Source organism: Bos javanicus, chromosome 7 (assembly GCF_032452875.1).
Source record: "Bos javanicus breed banteng chromosome 7, ARS-OSU_banteng_1.0, whole genome shotgun sequence".
NCBI classification, from domain to species: Eukaryota; Metazoa; Chordata; class Mammalia; order Artiodactyla; family Bovidae; genus Bos; species Bos javanicus.
In genome coordinates this window covers 24,269,152-24,293,679 of record NC_083874.1, presented here as the reverse complement: position 1 = coordinate 24,293,679, position 24,528 = coordinate 24,269,152, and the positions used below count along the sequence as shown (strand labels likewise).

The 24,528-nt window shown below is 37.8% G+C and overlaps 1 protein-coding gene across 1 annotated transcript in view; it reads left to right on the top strand.

The window, feature by feature from the left end:
• ADAMTS19 (ADAM metallopeptidase with thrombospondin type 1 motif 19) overlaps positions 1-24,528 on the top strand; it is a 266,648-nt gene that overhangs the window by 39,688 nt on the left and 202,432 nt on the right. The window contains exon 3 of the mRNA XM_061422888.1: positions 18,842-19,007. Within this exon, the coding sequence (XP_061278872.1) occupies positions 18,842-19,007 (166 nt within the window). The remainder of the gene's footprint in view (positions 1-18,841; positions 19,008-24,528) is intronic.

Sequence of the window (24,528 nt, the reverse complement as noted above, 5' to 3'; positions counted from 1 at the left end):
TGTATTTTTAGTTTAATTTCAGTTCTACACCTCCTTTCAGAGTTTGAATTACTTTTTTTTTTTCTTTTCAGTAAAATGCTTCATAGCTATCTTTTAAAAGTAACTCTTTAATCATTATGGATGAGAGTATTTGGGTAGATTTCTAACTGTTTAAATGAGGGTATCTAAAGAATATTAATATCAACCAGGAAAGAGGTTTCTAGAAGCATTAGACTTCTGAATGTAACTCTTTCTATACAATAATTTTAATCAGTCTTTTAGATAATAACATTAATATGATCCTCATTCAGTTTGGCAATGCTTAGAATCTGTAAGTAGTTGCCAATTTTTTGGTTTATAAAGTTAAAAATCCCAAAGTATTTTTAACGGCTTGGCTGCATATAACAATATAAAACTTACAAGAATAAATAAGTTCTACCATCAGTTTAAATTGAAACTTTAGATGGAATAAACTGACGTAATTCTTACACTGCGTTGTAACCAAGATGGATGACAGAAGTGAAAATTACCATGGATTATTTGTTTCAAAAGAATTATACCCCAGTTACTTTTCTGTCTGTTCATAGTGGAGTGATCTCAAATATTTTATTTTTCTTCATATTTCAATTTCCTTTAAAACTGCAGAGATTCCTCCAGCAGTGTTAAAGTTGCAAAATCCATAAATATGTGTGATGAATTTTGAGATTGGATAATTTCCCCATTTATGGTAAATTTATATTGCATTTAGCATTAATGAAATAAGAAATTGAATGGTAGTTGTATCGAAATTTTTATTCAAATTATAAAGAAATAAGTGTATATTTCAGAGTGAAAGTTGCTCAGTCCTGCCTGACTCTTTGTGACCCACAGATTCTCTAGGCCAGAATACTTTCGCTTCTCCAGGGGATCTTCCCAACCCAGGGATTGAACCCAGGTCTCCCGCATTGCAGACAAATTCTTTACCAAATGAGCTGTCAGGGAAGCCCCATATTTCCGAGTGGTTAACGAAAAGGACAAAGGATATGCAGTTGACAAAAGTGTTTACTTAGGTCTTCATCTTCTCTGTTGCAGCACTGGGAAGGGTTAACCATGCCCACCCTCCTTCTTAGTGTCTGCTTTTATCACTTGCCATCCAGGATTTCATAACTCTGCTTTCTCTCAGGCTGCTTCATTGACTGTTCCTATTCTCCTTGCCATCTTTACACTCATATGCCCTAGGGCTCAGTCCTGGGCCTTTTGTGTTTTTTATGTATACCTTTTTGTTGATCTTATTCATTCTCAAGGTTTAAATGCCAACTATACGTCAGCGACTTAGCAGCAGCAGCAGCATACATCAGTGACTCCAAAATAAGTAACTTTAGTTCAGACTACTCTGTCCAAATTCAGCATGTAGAACTATTGATTCCATCCCCACCACCCCAGCCCTCCCATCCTGTTCTCTCCACTTTATTCTTCATCTTATTAATGGTCACCCATGTAGTTCATTTGCATGCGTGCTCAGTTGTGTCCGACTCTGCGACCCCATGGACTGTAGCCTGCCAGGCTCCTCTGTCCATGGAATTTTCCAGGCAAGAATACTGGAATGGGTTGCCAGTTCCTACTCCAGTGTAGTTCCATCTGGCAAAGGTCAAAATCATACTGTGGTTCTGAATTCCTCTCTTTCAAACTGCACATAAAAATATTGTATTTTATGTTCACTCTACCTTCAGAATTTATCCTGAATCTGATCAACTCCATTGCCATTAGTACCATCCTAGCTGGAGCCACCAATCAGTAGCCTTTCTCCCTCTTTAGTCTATCCTCAATTCAGCCACCAGAATGAACCCTTTTAAATAGGTCCAAGTATGTTCACTGATGGAGAAGGCAATGGCACCCCACTCCAGTACTCTTGCCTGGAAAATCCCATGGATGGAGGAGTCTGGTGGGCTGCAGTCCATGGGGTCACTACGAGTCAGACACGACTGAGCGACTTCACTTTCACTTTTCACTTTCATGCATTGGAGAAGGCACTGGCAGCCCACTCCAGTGTTCTTGCCTGGAGAAACCTGGGGATGGGGGAGCCTGATAGGCTGCCATCTCTGGGGTCACGCAGAGTCGGACATGACCGAAGGACTTAGCAGCAGCAGCATGTTCACCGATACACTTGTAATAGCAAGACACATGAAGTGAAAATTTAAAACGTGAGTGCAAAAGATTGCATTGTCTTCAGTGTAGCAGTCATCTCTGAGCAGTAAGAGAAAGGGATTTGTCTTGGGAAGGTGTGCAGATCCACTTCAACCAAGTCAATGAATTGTTAGGTTTTTTAGAAATGATCTACAACAAATAAATGTTAACATCTTAATTACTCAGAGTGGAATACTGGACATTCTATAGCCTATACATTTCTGAAAATTTGAAGTATTTCCTAATAATGATAAAATTAATAAATGGAAACACTTTCCATCCTATTATCCTATACCAGTCTGTGCCAGGTTTTTAGTGTAACTTGCAGCCTATTTCAACTCATCCTCTGTGCTAAGGATATGTTTCATTTGATATTCACTTTCATACTTTAAAATAAAAAAAGGTCAACCATAAGAGTAGACATTATAAACTAAAGAGTTACCAAGTAAAATGAAAAGAATGAAAAAGGTAGGGAGCCCATTACATATCAGAAATACGTAACCATTAGAGTTACATGTTTTAGTAACTGAGCACATATTTGTCTTCTATATAGAATGTAAAAGGGGCTTAGAAAGCAGAATCAGGATGCATGGTTTAAAGGAGCTTTGCAGAAGCCTTCTGGCCCTTCTGCAAAAATCTTAGAGTTATCTCTGTCCGACAGAGGCCTAGGTTGCTTCAGAGTGGTGATTGTTATATTCATGATTGAAATGCATAAGTAGAATATCAAGTATTAGTGATGTTGAATGATTTCTTCTCTGGATGGGGTTTGGAACACACTGACCCCTAATTTCTTATCTGGATATGCTCTCATTTATACTGTGATGCTGAGGCTTAATATTTTTGATGTGGTCTGATTTGTGTGGAATGCAATGGGCTTCCCATTTATACCTGATTATTTCACCTCTTCAGGTATATGACCGCCCAAGGTAATCTCTAGTAAATCAACCTGATGTTACATGAGTTTCTTGAGCCTCTTTAGTCACAGATGGGACATATATGAAAGAGAGAGTAAAGGAAGAAAGGAAAAGTGTGTTCTTCCTACTCTCCCTAGTCAGACATTTGTGTTTGAGGATCTTGTAGTTAAGAAACAGGCCATGCGAGGAAGAACTTTTGTGGTCCAATATTTAATGCTCCCTTTAAGGGAAAAAAACAACAAGGTAATTTCTTGGCTGTTACTTAATGCCATCAGAATAGGGCGAGGGAGACTATTTAAATTATCCAAGGGTCCTACATGGGAAAAAAATCCCATGTTTTGCCCGTGGGGTTGCATGTGAGAAATAGGACTTAACATCTATAGTAAGTAAACCCCTTAATTATTATAAAAGAGACTTAAGTTTGTCTGTTTTAAAATGACCGTTTTGTACCCTGCTGTGTTTCCAGAATCTAGCACAAGAGCTGACATAGTGTGTGCTCAGTAAATATTGTTGAATATGTGAATTATTGTATTTATTTGACCTTTCACTGAATCTGGAAAATAAGTTGCAGCACATTTTCCATGTCTCTGAGTACCCGTGCTATGGTCCTTGAGTAGTTTGCTCCACTAATCTTGTTTCCATGGTGAACTGAGTTCGTATCTACTCTCTCGGGGGATGTAGGAGGTTGGCAACATCTCTGTTAATTGTGAGGTCACCAGTAAGACCTGGCAGTGGTGAGTACTTCCCCAAATCGCAGCTGTGCGGCTTTCTCAGTGGTCTCATTCAGTTCCACTTCAAGCACATAACTGGGCTGGAATTGCATGAGATTTAAGTGCTGCGAGTGCTCATCACTGTGGTGAGTGACTCTGAACAATCGCCCAGTGACTAACCCTTTAAGGAGGAGGTGCACAGCTGAATGTGTACCAGCTCAGTAAGTGCCAGGGTAGGTGGCAAGTTGGAAGCGACCTTTTCCTTAAAAGAAATACAGGTCAGGCAAAGTTAGTTAATACATTTAAACTCTCCAGTGACTCAACAAAGTGGAACATGTAGAATTCTCTCATTTGCATTGGAAGAAAGTCACATTGTTATGACTGTGAGAACCCTGATTGATACAGGCAGGAGAATGTTCTTTGGCTCCGTTTTTGTTGTTGAATTTAGCAGCAACATGAACATGTGTGTTTGACCATCTTGTGCAGGATGACTCATTTTTAACCTGAACGCTATGGGTTAGACAGGGCAAGCGCATCTTCAGAGTGAACCGAATAAGAACTTATTCCTGTCTTTTCTTCAAAGCCTCTTCTGCTGCTGCTGCTGTTGCTGCTAAGTCGCTTCATTTGTGTCCAACTCTGTGCGACCCCATAGACGGCAGCCCATCAGGCTCCCCCGTCCCTGGGATTCTCCAGGCAAGAACACTGGAGTGGGTTGCCATTTCCTTCTCCAATGCATGAAAGTGAAAAGTGAAAGTGAAGTCACTCAGTCGTGTCCGACTCTTAGCGACCCTATGGACTGCAGCCTACCAGGCTCCTCTGTCCATGGGATTTTTCAGGCAAGAGTACTGGAGCAGGGTGCCATTGCCTTCTCCAAAAGCCTCTTCTAGAAACAGTTAATTCTGATTTTAAAAGTCAGCCGTACAAGCTCCTACTTTTCCTTTAACCTTCCTAGTCCTTCCTCCTCCGTGTCCTTTACTGATTGTTACTCTCCTCAGTGGTAGGATCTTCAGGTTTGGTCTTAAGCTCTCTACCGTTCTCCCTCTTTATTCTCTTTCTGGATAACATCACTCATCACCATGAAATGAAATACTGTCTTTATGTTGGCAGTACACAGATGCATATCTCTAGGTTAAAACTCTCTACAAAGCTCCATATACCATCTGTCTATTTTGATTCCTCTGCTAGGGTGTTTCACAGTTATATCAAACCTAAGACAGCCTCATCAGAAACTCTGATTATCTGCCCCGAAAATCTATTTCATCTCAGTATTTGACATTTTTATCTCAATTACAAAATTTATCTCCCTTTCTTGTGTACCTAAGACAGACACTCTGGAGTCATCTTTAATTCTCTGTGTTATTGTCCCTCTATGGAACAGCATTGAAAAACATTAACAGATTGAGGTGGTTGCTCTCTGGTTTGGGTGTGAAACCACAGTTAATCTCAAATGTGTTTACTTTGTGTCCACATTCTTAGTTTGAACACGTGTTACTTTCTTGGTCTAGCCATCATGATCTTGCACTTGAACTAGTATGCTGCTGCTAAGTCGCTTCAGTCGTGTCCGACTCTGTGCGACCCCAGAGACAGCAGCCCACCAGGCTCCCCTGTCCCTGGGATTCTCCAGGCAAGAACACTGGAGTGGGGTGCCATTTCCTTCTCCAATGCATGAAAGTGAAAAGTGAAAGTGAAGTCACTCAGTCGTGTCCGACTCCTAGCGACCCCATGGACTACAGCCTACCAGGCTCCTCTGTCCATGGGATTTTCCAGGCAAGAGTACTGGAGTGGGGTGCCATTGCCTTCTCCTGAACTAGTATAACTGACTTCAAACTGATCTCCCTCATTCTACTCTTGTCACCCTGTAATCTGCTTTTCAAAAAAGAACAAGAATGACTTTCTTCCAAATGTAACAGATTATGCCATACACTGTTGCTTCCAATTACACTTCAGATGCCATCTAAATGTGTTTGATGTTCTTCAGAGCTCTACATAAATCATGCCCTGCCAACCTCATCTGTTCTGTATTTGCTGCTACAATTATTTATTTGTGACTCCCACCTCTGCTTCCGACTCCACATCACTCCTTTAACTGTTCTGTCTATAGGTATTTCTCACGTAGAGTTTACACTGATGCCACCATTATTTATTGCTTTGGTCACTGCAGTGACTTCCCAACAAGAACCCTCTCAATTCTACCTCTCTTAAATTAAAATGTGATGTAAGCCATTCATGTACATCATTTGAAAAGTCAATAAAGTTATAAAAATTACAGTGTAAAAAATAAATTTTCTTGCTCCCTCCTCTCCAGCTTTGATTTCTTTCCTTAAGGAGCAATTGCCTTTCTTTTAGCATTAACACTTACTTTGCTTTTATATTGCTAAGTAATACAGTCATAATGTTTATTCTTTCTTATTTTTAAAATGTGATGTAAACATGACACACAAATATATATGGTTATAAATAATCATTTAAAATTGTACGCTTTTATAAAACTCAAAGTTGATACATTGAGTTCCTCCTACCTATTTTCCAGAGTTATAGCCTTGGTATATGGCCTCCTTCACCTAAAATACCACTGTTCTCTCAATTGCATTGTTTTCTATGGCTGGCTCCTTCAGTTCTTGTCTCAAATGTGATCTCCTTAGATAGGTTTTATTGGGGTACCCTCTCTGGCATCTTTAGTTCAGTTCAGTTGCTCAGTCATGTCCAACTCTTTGCGACCCCATGAATTGCAACACGCCAGGCCTCCCTGTCTGGCATCTTAACCTCTGCTATATTTCTTTCAGATCTCTGTTTGCTTTTTTAATGATACTTTTCCTACTTTATAATATCTTAAGTATATTTTTCTGAATAGTTCACTTTTTCCTGACTTTTTGCATAATGTATAAGGTCTGTGAAGATAGAGATTAAATCTGTTTTCATCTTAGAATCCTCAGTGCCTTGCCTCTTGCCATATTGTGGATATTCAGTCAGTACATTTGTAATGAAAATTAAATAAGCACCAGAAAGATACAGCAAAACTAAATAGCTTTTGGCTGGACTGGTTGATAAACTTAGAAGTAGATTTAAAACTGAATTTGCTCTCTTTTTCTCAGCTTGTTGTTTTCTTATTTTAAGAATGCATAGACACCCTAGTGGATTAATGAAAAAATATAACTAACAAGAGATTATATTAAAGTGAATGGAATATAAAAAAAATACGAAAATCAAGTTTTTCTTGATATGAGCAAAAATTCTCCTATAAAATGAGAAAGTAACCATTATAATAACCAAAAAATCAATTAGTTTTGGATAATGAACCATTAGGATGGGGTATTCATTTTCAGCTCTACCAGTTTTTACCACTTCCTTTTTACTTCTTCAGCATAGAACAGCTTCTATTTATTATCATACTGTGATGTTGTTTATAATGACATTGCAATGTTGTTGATAAAAAGGACATTTTTGAAATTGTTTTTAAATCCATATTTCTGTCAAATGTTGGGGAGAAGTTAGAAGAAGGCAGTGGTTTTCAAGAAAATAGGGAAAGCATTATAAGAGTAAAGTCTATTCTTCTTACAAATTAAGTATAATTGTCATGTAGTTAAAATAATACCGTTGACAGAGCATAACCTAGAAGACTGTCATGAGGTGTTCCATAATAAAATCTGTAACCAGGGTCTGAGGAAAGATAGGTGGTCTAAAAACAGAAGTAGAATTTTATCAGGGTTTATTTCTGAATATGAATCAAATAAGTGACACTGCTATGGATTAAGGCCCTGCGTTCCTTCTTAATTATCATTTCCCATATATCACTTAGCTACAGCTGCACTAGTTTTGCTTTTCCTTAAAGTGTCTAAATTTGTTCCCCTCTCAAGGATTTGTTTCTCCCTTTGCCTTGCATCTTGGCCTGACATCTCTGATACGCTAGATTTCTGCTTAGATATCACCTCACCTGAAAGGCCATCCCCACATCACTGTCTTACCCCTTTATAACATTTGTTGCCTGAGTTCATATTATACATATATAAGTGTTTATTGAATAAACAGGATTCAAGGTGTATCAAAATAAAACAGATTGTTTGCCTTTTGATTGTTCATATTTGTTTTTCTGGTCATCTGGTGTTGTTTATTCTTGGGTTGTGAGAAGTCCCATGGTGAATTTAGTCACAGAAAGTCTCTGGTAATTAAAAATATTTGTCCCATAATCATCAAACCATCCAAATTCATGTAAATTTAAAATTTCTCTGAGATGCATGCTCTCCACATTCAGGCTTTCTGAGAGCTCATCATTTGCAGTGAGGAATGGGGACATGGAGTTAGAGTCCTCATTCTCTCCCATGTAGAGCTGTTATTTCTCCTGCTCAGCACGCTGGGTTCCTCTACGTTCCCTGGGACTGAAGCTCTAAGGGGAAGGAGAATGGCATCACAGATGGTGTGACTGAGCTTTATGATGGGTGCTTGAAGTGGACACACTCTTTCTCTGTCACAGTCCATATTCATTGGTTCTTAGGAGGCTTTCCTCCTCAGAGCTGCCCCTGAGCCCCTGAGGGCAGGGGCTTACTTGTTCACTTACTTGTTCTTTGAGGAGAATTAGTTCATCTTTTCCAAATGATCACTTTCAGCTCCTGCTTTCTTCTTTAGGTAGCTGGTGGGATACTTCCAAGCTATATTGTCCCTTGGCTTTTATTGTGAAATAGAACACAGACATAAATAAGCGCACACATCATCAATGTAAAGCTTATCTGATCTGATCTGATCTGAGTGGAGAAATTGTAAGTTTGACCTGGTTGAACAAATAACACGTTGTCTCCCCACCTGGGGTATGAGTTGGTGATGGGCTTGTCAGTCTTGTTCACTGCTGTACAGCTCTGGCTGTTCAAACTTCATTCATACTCATAAGCATTTTATTGAGTAGAGGGTTGAGTGAATGAATAATAAGATTGTGATATATTTAGAACGTAAGTTACTATTCAGCAATAAAAAATAACTTATAAAGACTATGTAATACTATTGGGGTTTTGGTACGATATTATGGAAATACCTAAACAAACTTTTGGGCCAGTCCAATATTAAACAAAATAGTTACTAAGCTTTTCTTAGATGGGAAAATAGAGTAGAACATAAAACTTTAGCATATGTATATGTGTGTTTAGGTATACGCATGCACATGCACAGATATAGAGACACTTATGTGTATATGTTAATAGACCAGAAAGAAATATATACATAAATATTGATATATATATACACACTTCTGTATGATGAAATTTGAGATGACTGTTTTCTTTTTTCAACTGTATTTTTAAAATATTCTGCTATTTAAAAGTTCTGATTTTTATGATCAGAAAACATTTTAAGAAAAAAAAAAGAGAATTGAGAGAAAGGAAGGAGGAAAGAAAAACAAAAGCCTTGAACTGTTCTCCCAAATCTGCTGTGGGAGAGAGATTGAGTTTCCGCCATTGGAGAAGGCCTGGAGATGAAAACCTCCTCACTCAGAAGGCCAGTATGCCTTTGGCAGCCCACATGCCTGTCACATAAAACACCTCTAGATAAAGACTCAGAGCCTAATGTGGTATTTTGGTCTTCTGCTTTGTGAAGGATGGGGCCTGTCCTTGCTCTTTTTTTTCTTTAATTTATTTTTTAATTGAAGGTTAATTGCTTTACAGAATTTTGTTGTTTTCTGTCAAACATCAACGTGAATCAGCCATAGGTGTACATATGTCCCCTCCCTCTTGAACCTCCCTCCCTATCCCAACCCTCTAGGTTGATACAGCACCTCTGTTTGAGTTCCCTGAGATGTACAGCAAATTCTCATTGGCTGTCTATTTTACATATGATAATGTAAGTCTCCATGTTACTCTCTCCATGCATCTCGCCCTCTCCTCTCCTCTCCTCTTCCTGTGTCCATAAGTCTGTTCTCTTGGTCTGTTTCTCCATTGCTGCCCTGCAAATAAAATTTTCAGTACCATTTTTTTAGATTCCAGATTTGTGTGTTAGTATATGATACCTATCTTTCTCTTTCTGACTTACTTCACTCTGTATAATAAGCTCTAGGTTCATCTACTTCATTAGAACTGACTCAAATGGGTTTCTTTTTATGGCTGAGTAATATTCCATCATGTATATGTACCACAACTTCTTTATCCGTAGGGCTTCCCTGATAGCTCAGTTGGTAAAGAATTGCAGGGTCTCCTGCAATAGACCCTGGTTCAATTCCTGGGTCAGGAAGATCCCCTGGAGAAGGGATAGGCTACCCACTCCAGTATTCTTGGGCTTCCCTTGTGACTCAGCTGGTAAAGAATCCCTCTACAATGTGGAAGACCTGGGTTCAATCCCTGGGTTGGGAAGATCCCCTGGAGAAGGGAAATGCTACCCACTCCAGTATTCTGGCCTGGAGAATTCCATGGACTGTATGGAATTCCATCAGGTCGCAAAGAGACAGGACTGAGCAACTTTTAGTTTCACTTACACTTTTCTTTATCCATTTGTCGATGGACATCTGGGTTGCTTCCATGTTCTAGCTATTGTAAATAGTGCTGCAATGAACATTGGGGTACTTGTGTCTTTTTCAGTTTTGGTTTCCTCAGGGTATATGCCTAGGAGTGGGATTACTGGATCATATGGTGGTTTTATTCTTAGTTTTTTAAGGAATCGTCATACTCTCTTCCATAGTGGCTATACCAGTTTACATTCCTACCAACAGTGCAAGAGGTTCCCTTTTCTTCATACCCTCTCCAGCATTTATTGTTTGTAGACTTTTTGATAATGACCAGTCTGACTGGGTGAGATGATATCGCGTTGTAGTTTTGATTTGCGTTTCTCTAATAATGAGCGATGTTGAGCATTTTTTCATGTGTTTGTTAGCCATCTGTATGTCTTCTCTGGAGAGATGTCTGTTTAGGTCTTTTCCCCACTTTTTGATTGGGTTGTTTGTTTTTCTGATACTGAGTTTTATGAACTGCTAGTATATTTTGGAAATTAAAGTGGGACCTAATTAAACGTAAAAGCTTTTGCACAGCAAAGGAAAGTAGAAACAAGGTGAAAAGACAACCCTCAGAATGGGAGAAAATAATAACAAATGAAACAACTGGCCTTGCTCTTGATATCAGATTTTGAGCATCTACCATGTGTGAGATGTTGTGTTTGACATCAAATGCTCAGTGCAGATTTTTAAAAGATGAGAGTTATTTGGAACAACAGTCCAAGCAGGTCTTGCCTTTTCAGATAGCCTCACAGAAGAGGCAGCACATGTTGCAAGCCCGGTGGTCTTTGGTTTGAACCCTGTCCTCACCATACACTCATGCACAGTAAGTCTTTTTGAAGCTTGGCTTTTTCAACTGCAAAATGGGTGACATTAACAGAGTTATCCCAAGCTGGCTGTTTGATTAAATTAAATAATGTACATATAGTATCTGGCATACTGGCATGTTATTTTCTTCTATTCTTGTTTTCTTGTAAACATTTCAAAGTAAGTTTGAAAAGGGAAGAAGGGACTATATAGTTTATTTTAGCCTGGCTAACTAGAAAAGAGTCATGTAGAGAAATACAGACTTAAAGAGGAGGTGCTAGTTTTGGGGGCAATTATAATGCATCTAAAGTGAGATGAGGAGTAAGAGACAAGGAGAAAGGATCTTGAATAGAAGCAGTGGATCTGGAAGGAGGATTTGGGAGTCATTTCCCTGGGGACTTATAAATTTGTTGGAAGTGATAAATGCAGAGAAACAAGACCTGCCTTGTGGGTGAGGAAAAGGACCTGTTTAAGGAAACAGAAACAGTTGCTAGAGAAGAAGATAAGTGGAGCCATGGAATATTCTTGGAGGAGAAAAGTGGTCAAGGGTCAAATGCCCAAGGGAGGAGAATAAAAGGAAGGACACGGTGGGTGGCCTCAGAGCAGTTTTCCAGTCCAGTGGGGGAAGCTAGAATGCTGGTGGAAATACAAGGAGAATGTAGGTGGCGAGCAAATTCAGTGCTGTATTAAAATCAATTTGGAAATTGGGAGGCTTTAGCTTCTATCCTTGACATTCCCATGAACTCTCTGTGTGATTTTGGGCAAGTCATACAAGATTTCTAAGCCTTGGTTTTCTCAATTTTAAAAATCCAGATGGCCGGATGAGTCTAAGTTTCCTTCTACCATTGTTGTTTCATGATTCTTTTTGAAGCCCTTTGGCAGGGAAAGTAAATGGAATGATGTTAACAATGTGGTCACATGAAAACTTTTCCTAAAGATAAAACTTGGACACACAGGAAAGCAACACTGGAAATGCCAAGAGGGAAGGAATCAGATTGAAGTTTTGCCTCAGATGGAGTCACAGGTAGAGTGTGGCTCAGAGCAGCAAACGTATCTATTTTCTTTTCTTTCAAAAGCAAAAGTGAAATTAACATTGAGTGAGCACCTGCTCTGTACCAGGCCCTGTGCATCGAAGGCATGGTGACAAGCACTGAGCCCCAAGCCCTCCCTGGAATAGCTCATGGTCTCATCAGACAGTCATGCAAACAGCGTTCAAAGGGGGCCTAAGTGCAAGAATGGAAAAGGTGGATAGAGGAGATGGTGGTTACTTTGGAGAGGGGACAGGGTCAGCTTGAATTTGAAGAAATAATTTTCCATACCAACAGTGACTTTTCTGGGAAGAGAAACCAGCAAATGCAGTGTACTAAGATGTGACTGTGCAGCTAAAAGTTATTCTGAAATATGTTAAAATGTAAAGTTTGTTTACACAGTAAAATTTGTCTGTAGTGGTTATATGTGAAGTTTCAATGGAGAGGCAGGCAAGAGTTTATCATAACTGTATGACTTATATATCTTCATTTGGAGTTGATCCTCACAGTCATAAAGGGAAAACTGAAAAGATTGAGTCAGGAGAGTATTTTAGTATGATATGGTAAAAAGATAGATATGGGATCAGACGTGTGTTTTCCTACAGATTTATGTATTATGTATAGTAAGAGTTGGATATGACTGAAGTGACTGATCATGTATGCATAGAATACATAAAAGCTTGAAAAACTACTCCCGCTTAACAGTAATATTGGAAACGAAGTTTCATTTGAATAAAGCATAAAAATGAACTTACAGTATTTTAATTTATGTCAATCCCTATGTGATGCTTATGTTTTCAACTACATATTTTATTTACTTAATGAGATATATGCTATAACATTACCATACAAGAGAATATTTTGGAAAATATAACCAACATATTCACATCATGTAGCGTATAAGACATTTGTGTGAAATGTTGTTATAAACAGTGTGCAGATGCCAGATCCCTTTCAGCCTCTGTTACTGCTGTTTAGAAGGCAAACACTTATGCTTCTTCCAGTGGCTCATGGATTCTCTAATATACTTTCCAGTTAGATAATAAACTAATCATCCTCAAACCTTCATTGACTTTTTCTGTCAAGAACTTTGTCATTTGATGTTTTCAGTTATATTGATTCATCTTATTTTGGGGCTACATTTACCTGTTTCTCTACTCAAATCTTCCCTAATAGCTTCTCTGATAGCTCAGTTGGTAAAGAATCTGCCTGCAATGCAGGAGACCCTGGTTCGATTTCTGGGTTGGGAAGATTTCCTGGAGAAGGTAAAGACTACCCACTCCAGTATTCTTGGGCTTCCCTTGGGCTCAGCTGATAAAGAATCCACCTGCAATGCAGGAGACTTGTGTTCGATTCCTGGGTTGGGAAGATTTCCTGGAGAAGGTAAAAGCTACCCACTCCAGTATTCTGGCTTGGAGAATTCCATGGACTCTGTAGTCCACGGGGTTGCAAAGAGTTGGACACAACTGAATGAGTTTCACTTTCACTTTCTACTCAAGTCAGACATCTTTTTTTTTTTAATACTTGTTAAATTAATTTTTATTGGAGTACAGTTGTTTTACAATGCTGTGTGTTCTACTGTTCAGCAAAATGAATCAGTTATATGTATACATATATCCCTTCTTTGAAAGGATACCTGATAAGTAGGAAGCCAGGCATCTTTTTAACCAGTTTCCTGGATTTCACATCTTCTTTGCCTTTCTGCGAATGCCTCTTCTCATAAGAAGTAACTTTTATCCAAATTCTACTATCCCGCCAGATAGCAGAGTCATCTCATAGCCTGAAATTATAATGATCTACCACAGACAGTATTTACTTCTTGTGATGTGCTGTGTATTTTTAAAAATAGGATATTATTAAAGATTCTTGCCATATGTAGTTTTAGCCCTCAGATATATACCTTCAACTAGTCAACTGAAAGTTCATGTAGAAAACTGAGGTCCTGGGAAATAAAACAAATTTCCAAAAAAGGAGAATGGAAAAAATAAAAAGAGAACTTGAGGTAATTATATTAGTAGTGCATCAGCTGATTAAGTGAATAGGAATTAAGGTAGGGGAAGTGAAGTAGTTAACCTAGTAAGAGTAGCAACTTTAAATTTTTAGTTATTTTTATTTATGCTTACATTACTACTTTAGAATCTGTTCATCTATTTAATAGACTGTAGTTGATCTGAATTTGAACAACTGAAACATTTGCATTAGGTGACTTGAATCAATGATATATAAAAATCCATGCACATTTGTCAGATCAAATTTCATGTTGTGATTAGGAATTGGTGGCCGTGATAATACACTTATATGGAGATTAGTGTATATGGCTGTTTTAAAAAACATAGGAGTATCTAAATGGAGAGATAGTAAAATATCAGAACCAGTAAGGCAAGAAACGGCTGGTAACTTATTTTCAAATAAGCAGTGGTCAATTTGCAAAACACTGAAATGCTTGCTAAAATGTCAAATCAAATAAAAGCGTTCAATACAATAGGAGAGATACCACTGTATGAGAAGATGCACATAACAACAAATAAGGCAGTTAACTTTTAACTAATTTCATTTGCAAATGTTTGCATGAAATACCTCAACATTGTTAACATCATTTTGAAAAATCTAAGAAGAAGAATCTTGGAGAAAATACTTATATAGTTCACATTTATTTTGGAGAATGTATTGTGCCATTTTAATGCACTACTAATTTTCTTTCCTTCTAAAATTAAACTTTGGGAGCAAACTCCGAGAGATAGTGAAGGACAGCAAAGGGAAGCCTGGTGTGTTGCAGTCTTTGGGGTCGCAGAGAGTTGGACACGATTTAGCGACTGAACAACAACAACAAAAATTGAAAGGATAATGTTTCCTGAAGTGAATGCTGTGTAATTATGCATTGTTAAGCATCGATGTGTGTGTTAGTCACTCAGTCGTGTCCGACTCTTTGCAACCCCATGGACTGTAGCCCGCAGGGCTTCTCTGTCCGTGGAATTTTCCAGGCAAGAATACTGGAGTAGGTTGTCATTTCCTTTTCCATTATCAAGCATAGGAGAATTTGTAAAGAGACTTTGATCTAGATTTATGTTCTTCCATGGCTTGTAAATTCACAGCACAGATAAGATGATCCATTTTGTTATTGGAATAGGTCCCCTGTTCATGGGGACATAGAAAACCTCATGACTTCCCTGCTTGACAGATGCCAACCCAAGCTAGAGAACTTCCTGTGGCGTAGGATAGTACTGATCTCAGATAGGAAGCCCTTGCCTGAAGAGAATCTGAATACTTGATGCTAAATATGCCCCAAAGTGAACTGAGTCTGGCACATGGGGTCAGACAGCAAATATATATTGAATGAATTAGTCATCATTTATAATTATTCCAAGGCTAGCCACTCCAGTATTCTGGTCTGGAGATTTCCCTGGACTGTATATCCATGGGGTCACAAAGAGTCAGACACGACTGAGTGACTTTCATTTTCACTGTAATTATTCCAGCTTCCCTCATAGCTCAGTTGGTTAAAAATCTACCTGCAATGCAGGAGACCCGGGTTCGATTCCTTGGTTGGGAAGATCCTCTGCAGAAGGAAATGGCAACCCACTCCAGTATTCTCGCCTGGAGAATCTCATGGACAGAGGAGCCTGGCAGACTATGGTCCATGGGGTTGCAAGAGTCGGACATGACTTAGCAACTAAATCACCACCACCATAATTATGCTAACAATTTTTTTTTTCAAAGTGACCTTCTTGTTTTTAAAAATGTATATAGATAAAATCCTAACACAGTAGAGAATTGTATGTCATGAAGAGTTTTCCAAATCGTATCTTAAAAAAAAAAACATCTACTTGAAACAATATTTAATATGCTAATATGGTGATACAAGAGTTGCGAAGAGTTGGACATGACTGAGCGACTTCACTTTTCTTTATGGTGATACAAAAATTTTAATTTTTTGGATTCTCGAAGCTCTTCAGTCCGCTCTTAAATGTTTGGCTGCTATATTTATTATAATTATATTTATGAATAACATAAAAATTATGCTGAACATTTATTAAAAGGTTACCCAGCATCAGATTCTATGCTAGAACATAGAACAAAATGTTTGTTTTGTTGTTGCTATTTAGTTACTAAGTTGTGTCTGACTGTATTTGTGATGCCATGGACAGTACACCCCACCAGGTTCCTCTGTCCATGGAATTTTCCAGTCAAGAATACTGGAATGAGGTGCTATTCCTTTCTATAGGGGAACTTTGCAAAAGTGATTGAACCCCCATCTCCTGCATTGGTAGACGGGTTCTCTACCACTAAGCCACCTGGGAAGTCCTTATGATAGGAACATTACATGTGCTTAAAGATGCTTTAAAAAAAATCTTCCAAAGAACACTATGAAGCTGTTGTATAAAGACACTGTAAGTTTTTCATACTTACATGGTAGTGATAGGTTATAAACCCAAATAATCTTAAGTCTAGAATCTGTTCTTGATGTTATTAAATTTTATATGATAGTATGCAATTAAATTTTATAGGATTTGTTATTATAACTCTTCCCATGCTTATAACCTGTTGAAAGAATATATCAGATTACAAATTTATGATTTAGGGAAACTAAGCATCATAGCTGGCATGCTGCAATTCATGGGGTTGCAAAGAGTCAGACACGACTGAGCGACTGAATTGAACTGAACTGAAACATCATAGCAATTATTATTTTAGTCATTAGCTACACTGTCAGTTTTATTTGTGGCTTTGGATACTGACTGAATCTCAGAATCACACTTATTCAAACAAGAGAAACATATTTCTGTATTTTCATAATCTCAATCAATGATAATATGACACCACTTATCCTCAATCTGACTTCCCTGGTGGTTCAGTTGGTAAAGAATCCGCTTGAGATGCAGGAGGCTTGGATTCAATCCCTGGGTTGGGAAGATCCCCTGGAGGAGAGCATGGCGTCCATTCCAGTATTCTTGCCTGAAGAATCCCCATGGAGAGGAGCCTCGTGGGCTGCAGTCCGTGGGGTCGCAAAGAGTTGGACATGACTGAGCGACTAAGCATACATTCTGTCCTCAATCCATATGTAGATGTATAATAATCATTATATCTTTAATGATTATTATTTAAATTTAAAAATATTTGATATTCTCTCTTATTCCCATCAAATTTGACTCTAGGGAAAATTTTATGTGTTTCATGTATCTAATTAAAATTGAAGCTGATTTCATATTTGAGAGAATGAAAACATGTATAGAGAGTAAAAGAACTCATTGGAAGTTAAACTTAACAGAAATGCCCCAAATACAGATATGCCTGATATTTTAAAAGAATCATTAGAATAGAAATGTTTTGCATTATCCCCACCCACAAGTGATATGTGTGTGTGTGCATATGTGTGAAGAGGAGACGGAGAGGTAGAAACTGAGAAAGAGACAGGGAAAGGAAGGAAGGGAGAGAGGGCACGGGGACACAGAGAGGTGATGGAACTGCTGTTCCAGTAGTTAAGAATTTTACTAGTGATATAAAACCTCAATAAAATGAAATTGGTAAGGATTTTTAGATTTTATTCTTCAGGTATCTTATAATGTCAGTTCTGTACAAAATAAAATGGGATAGCATATTGGCAGTCACTTAGTCTTTCCATATAGAAGATGCAATACACTTTAGTAATTCAAACAAAACAAAAAGCCTTTTTTTCTTAGGAAAAGGTTTTAGCCTAAATTAAAAAAAATATATACAATGTGGAACAATCACTATATCTGAAGAAATAATTATATTATGATGCTAATTATATGTGAAACAAAATGAACTATATATAATTTTTATAAAATTAATACAAAATGGTATTTGAAAACTTTAATATTACCATATCATGTGTGAATAATGCAGGTTCTAAGGGATTACTTCTTCAAAATTGTTTACTAATGAGTTAACAGTGTAAGTAATCAAGTATGTATTTTATATATTAATATATATTATAGTAGACTAAAATAATAAAAATTGGAAAGATCAAGTCATGTTTTCTTCCATGTAAAATATTTTCCTAGTTATAACTTAACTTTATACTCTAAAAAAGAAAGGGAAGAAATGACTAGGCTTAGCTTTAATATGATAAAAGAATACTTATTTGTTATAAGTTCATCTTGCTGATTATAACTGAATTTTATAGTTTTTAGCCCCCTGTTCACAACTGGCTAACTTTAAAATATGGTATTGTATGAAATTAAACTTGTTTATGTAAGTGATACTTCCTTTTTCTGTAATTTATTGTTCAAGGGTTTAAAAAAATGTTTAAAAGAAGACTTGAGAGTATTTTATATAATAACTGTAATGCTATATATCCTACATTTTTTGTGGTATATTACATAAATTACTTTATTAAATAATGATTGTCAAAAAGTTGGACTGTGTGGTGTGTGCAATTAAAAACTGTGTTGCTCTTCTGTATGCTGTACATATAAGTGACCCCATGGGTCTCCCAAAGTGAGCCTTTAACATTCCAGAATTTTTACTGTGCATCTGTTGCTGGCATCTAGCCTCCCACCCACACAGGCTAACTATATGAAGTTTATGCTAGTGCAATAAAGTACCTGAAGATGAAGTAATAAAATGGGAAGACAGTTACCTTATTAGTGGGGTTGCTAAAATAGCTTCACTAGAAAAAAGTATGCATGTACATGGAAGAAAATAAAGTATGTGTGTGAGTGGGAGAACTAGAAAGTAACTTAATTGAATAAGTTACTTAATTGAAACTAACTTATGAACAGGTATTTCATGTGTATCTTTCTATGTTATATATTCCAGATGGGATTTATACAGCTTAATGAGGACTTCATATTTATTGAACCACTCAATGATACAGTGGCCATCACGGGTCACCCACATCGTGTATATAGGCGGAAAAGGTCCATGGAGGAAAAAGTTACAGAGAAGTCTGTTCCTCACAGTCATTACTGTGGTGTTATTTCAGGTAATGCCTTGTCCTGAAAGGGTTTAATTAAATATGCAATGTGAGATGAATCCTGGAATAAATCCTCCCACCCTCCCTCCCTTCTTCCCTCCATGCCACTCTCCTACCCCGTGCTTTTTTTTTTCCTTGCCTTCCTACCTTGCCCATCCTTCCCTCTCTTTGTGTCTATCCATCTGTCCACGGCTTTATCTTTTTTTTAAATGTGGAATCTCTCTTGGTTAATGACAATTACATATATTTTTTTGACTTGTTTTCTATGAAGTAGTATATTTTAATATAAAAATGGAATAACTTCAGATATTAATACAGTGCATGCTCTATATCCCTCCTGAATTGTGAAGTGTTCCTCATGGGATTCTGTTCACCTAACTGGAATAGAAATGACACTGAGAGAGCTCCAGATCCCCTGAAACTGAATACTGTGAGCTCATGGTCTTATTTTAGTTTACTTCTATGTGAGCACCATAGAAATCTCTGTACTTTGACCAGAAGATCTTGCACTTTCTTCTTTTTCTGTTTGATTCAAGTAAAAATCATCTTGATGGTTAATATTAATAGAGGAATAGGAAGAAGAGTCCTATTCCTAGGAATAGGAAGAAATTCAAAGATTTACTTCTTTGAATTTTATTCTCAGTATCAGAGTATCTTTTTTTTTTTCTTATTTTATTTTATTTTTAAACTTTACATAATTGTATTAGTTTTGCCAAATATCAAAATGAATCCGCCACAGGTATACATGTGTTCCCCATCCCGGTATCAGAATATCTTAAATCTTAAAGTTTAAGTGGCTCACAAACATCTCCAACCATCAAATCCTAGTCTCTGTTTGTCTGCCAATTTTTCACAGAAATAAAATGGGGTTGCTGTTTGGTACACGTCCTTATTACTTCCTTTGGCAGAGATATGTGGCATTAGCAAGAAGGGTAAGGAAAAATGAATGATTTTTATTACATAAATAGGACCTAAAAGTTATAGCCAACATTCAGCAGTTTCCCTAGTAAAAATGTTTGGACATCTAATCCAGACACCTCTGAATATTCACTGATATGAGAAATAGCTCCATTTAGAATCTGAGGAAATATGAATTTATTGAAGAATTTTTGGTGTAAAGGCTTTAAAATTGACTTGGAGATTTAGAATTAGGTATTAGAGTATTTAGTGCCAAGATAGCAACTTGAAAATTGGTTATGGTATTTGAGGTTGATTTAGGTATATAAATTGTGATAATAAGTAACATTTTCAGAGGCCTTGGCATGTTCATATCATCAGTTGTCTAGGAGGATCAGATTCAGACAGGATTTCAGTATGTTTCTGTTTAGAACTACTATCTCAAATTAATCTCTGATCTCTGTTTTCTTTTGCTAAAGCTCATGGTATCAGTCTATATGAGAACTGGTTCAGAATTCTTCAGAAGTGGTTAAGTGAATCTACCTCTGTGTCACATTATTCAAAGCGCATTATCAAGTCATTTTAAATAAGACACACCCATCTTCTCTATTCTAAGAAATATAGACACACTGGAGATAAAAAACAGCTGGACAAAAGTCATAGTCTGAAAAAGCAAAAGAAAAGTTTTATATTGTGAGACAATAACAGCAACGATTGGATATAGTCCATTTAAGGAGATTGCCTTGTGTGAGTTACACTGAAAATCTGCACTATGCAACTTTTGAATCATAGTAAGTTCCAGCTGTTCTAATTACTCATGTATACAGATGACATAAAGTAGGCTTTATATTGCAGTATGTATGGAGGAAAGATTTCTAGAAAATTCTTATTTTTGATGGGTTTTATAAATCATAAATACATGGTTCATATTTGACCTTGTTCATAAACTTTCTAATTTTTTAAAGACATGACTTATATTTTAATTAACCTGTTTGGATCAAGCACTTGCATGCAAGGATTGCTAAGCTGTTTTCTAAATTCTCTTAACTATCTTCAGTGATTTTTAAGGGAAATTTAAAAATCATTTTAAAATTAGCAATCTGTGAAATAAAATATCCATTTACTTATACTGATATATCTAATTGTAGTTCTTCCCTTCTTATTTCAGGATAATATATTAGCATATTAAAGAACATTCAGATCTGGATAATGTTGCAGCAACTGCCTTTGCACAATGGAATCATAAAGTTTACTTGTATTCAACTTGGTCTTAGCCTATTCCCCTTCATCATGTTAATGTTTTAAGTGTATTGTGTTTATGTGTATTGATTCTATAAATGCTTTTTCCTAAACACATACCTTCATAGTTTAGTATGACTTTGTCATGTTCTTTTATTAAAAGATAACATAAAAGAAAGAAAGGCGCAGGAGACTGAGAGTCAGAGGCACCAGGTTCAAGGCCTAGCTTCAGTCTTACTCTAGCTAGATACTCTTCTTCACTTCCCTTGAATTTATGAACCTTAAAATTCTTTATTTGAAACATAGGAGAACCAGTCATGTCACAGGAATGTAGAGCTAAATGACACAGCTCTTATTCTCACGAGGTGGACCAATGTATTATTTTGGGCAAACTTGTAAATGAGTAATTAGGCTATCTATAATAAGCTCAGTTCAGTTCAGTTCAGTCGCTCAGTCATGTCGGACTCTTTGCAACCTCATGAACTGCAGTATGCCAGGCCTCCCTGTCCATCACCAGCTCCCGGAGTCCACCCAAACCCATGTCCATCGAGTCGGTGATGCCATCCAGCCATCTCATCCTCTGTCATCCACTTCTCCTCCTGCCCTCAATCTTTCCCAGTATCAGGGTCTTTTCAAAATGAATCAGCTTTTCATATCAGGTGGCCAAAATATTGGAGTTTCAGTTTCAACATCAGTCCTTCCAATGAATACCCAGGACTAATCTCCTTTGGGATGGACTGGTTGGATTTCCTTGCAGTCCAAGGGACACTCAAGAGTCTTCTCCAACACCACAGTTCAAAAGCATCAATTCTTTGGTGCTCAGCTTTCTTTATAGTACAGCTCTCACATCCATACATGACCACTGGAAAAACCATACACTTGACTAGATGGACCTTTGTTGGCAAAGTCAAGATGTTCTCTGCTTTTGAAATATACAGCCTTGATGTATTCCTAGGTCTGGTGGCCTGGTTTGTCCCATCTCTTTGAATTTTCCACAGTTTATTGTGATCCAGCACAGTCAAAGGCTTTGGCATAGTCAATAAAGTAGAAATTGATCCCAGATGTTGGCTTTGATCTCTGGTTCCTCTGCCTTTTGTAAAACCAGCTCTGGACATCTGGAAGTTCACATTGCCTTTCTTTGGGATTGGAATGAAAACTGACCTTTTCCAGTCCTGTGGCCACTGCTGAGTTTTCCAAATTTGCTGGCATATTGAGTGCAGCACTTTCACAGCATCATCTTTCAGGATTTGAAATAGCTCAACTGGAATTCCAATGCCTCCACTAGCTTTGTTCGTAGTGATGCTTTCTAAGGCCCACTTGACTTTCACATTCCAGCATGTCTGGCTCTAGGTGTTCTTCTGTGTATTCTTGCCACCTCTTCTTAATATCTTCTGCTTCTGGTCCCTACCATTCTGTTCTTTATTGAGCCCATCTTTGCATGAAATGTTCCCTTGGTATCTCTAATTTTCTTGAAAAGATCTCTAGTCTTTCCCATTCTATTGTTTTCTTCTATTTCTTTTTTGTAAGGCCTCCTTAGACAGTCATTTTGCTTTTTTGAATTTCTTTTTCTTGGAGATGGTCTTGATTCCTGTCTCCTGTACAATGTCATGAACCTCCATCCATAGTTCATCAGGCACTCTGTCTGTCAGATCTAGTCCCTTAAATCTATTTCTCACTTCCACTGTATAGTCATAAGGGATTTGATTTAGGTCATACCTGAGAAACCTAGTGGTTTTCCCTACTTACTTCAATTTAAGTCTGATTTTGGCTATAAGGAGTTCATGATCTGAGCCACAGTCAGCTCTTGGTCTTGTTTTTGCTGACTGTATAAAGCTTCTCCATCTTTGGCTGCAAAGAATGTAATCAATCTGATTTTGGTGTCGACCATCTGGTGATGTCCATGTGTAGAGTCTTCTCTTGTGTTGTTGAAAGAGGGTGTTTGCTATGACCTGTGCATTCTCTTGGCAGAACTCTATTAGCCTTTGCCCTGCTTCATTCTGTGCTCCAAGGTCAAATTTGTCTGTTACTCCAGGCATTTCTTGACTTCCTACTTTGGCATTCCAGAGCCCTATAATGAAAAGGACATCTTTTTTTGGGTGATATTTCTAGAATGTCTTGTAGGTCTTCTATAATAAGAACCATGACCAACTTGCTACACTAGATTCTAAGCTTCTGTTATTGGGGAGGAGGGTTGGGTGAATCTCAGATATCAAGTAAAACTTATCCAGACTACAGGGAAGAAAGGGAACAGAGTATGCAGGTTAAGAAAATGAACTTTAGAGTCAGCCTGTTTGTACTCACATCTTATGCTGCCACTGCCTACTTGTGGGACTCTAGAAAACTTTCTTGCTTTCTCCAAAGCTTCATTTACAATATAAAAAATGAATGTAGTGGTACCTGAACCTTAGGGCTCTTATCATAATTAAATACGATTATGTGTAAAATGGACATGGAACAACAAACTGGTTCCAAACAGGAAAATGAGTGCGTCAAGGCTGTATATTGTCACCCTGTTTATTTAACTTATATGCAGAGTACATCATGAGGAAATGGACTGGAAGAAACACAAGCTGGAATCAAGATTGCCGGGAGAAATATCAATAACCTCAGATATGCAGATGACACCACCCTTATGGCAGAAAGTGAAGAGGAACTAAAAAGCCTCTTGATGAAAGTGAAAGTGGAGACTGAAAAAGTTGGCTTAAAGCTCAACATTCAGAAAACAAAGATCATGGCCTTCCGTCTCATCACTTCATGGCAAATAGATGGGGAAACAGTGGAAACAGTGTCAGACTTTATTTTTTGAGGCTCCAAAATCACTGCAGATGGTGACTGCAGCCATGAAATTAAAAGACGCTTACTCCTTGGAAGGAAAGTTATGACCAACCTAGATAGAATATTCAAAAGCAGAGACATTACTTTTCCAACAAAGGTTCATATAGTCAAGGCTATGGTTTTTCCTGTGATCATGTATGGATGTGAGAGTTGGACTGTGAAGAAGGCTGAGCGCCGAAGAATTGATGCTTTTGAACTGTGGTGTTGGAGAAGACTCTTGAGAGTCCCTTGGACTGCAAGGAGATCCAACCAGTCCATTCTGAAGGAGATCAGCCCTGGGATTTCTTTGGAAGGAATGATGCTAAGGCTGAAACTCCAGTACTTTGGCCACCTCATGTGAAGAGTTGACTCATTGGAAAAGACTCTGATGCTGGGAGGGATTAGGGGAAAGAGGAGAAGGGGACGCCAGAGGATGAGATGGCTGGATGGCATCACTGACTCGATGGACGTGGGTCTGAGTGAACTCCGGGAGTTGGTGATGGACAGGGAGGCCTGGCGTGCTGCAATTCATGGGGTCGCAAAGAGTCCGACACGACTGAGCGACTGATATGATCTGATG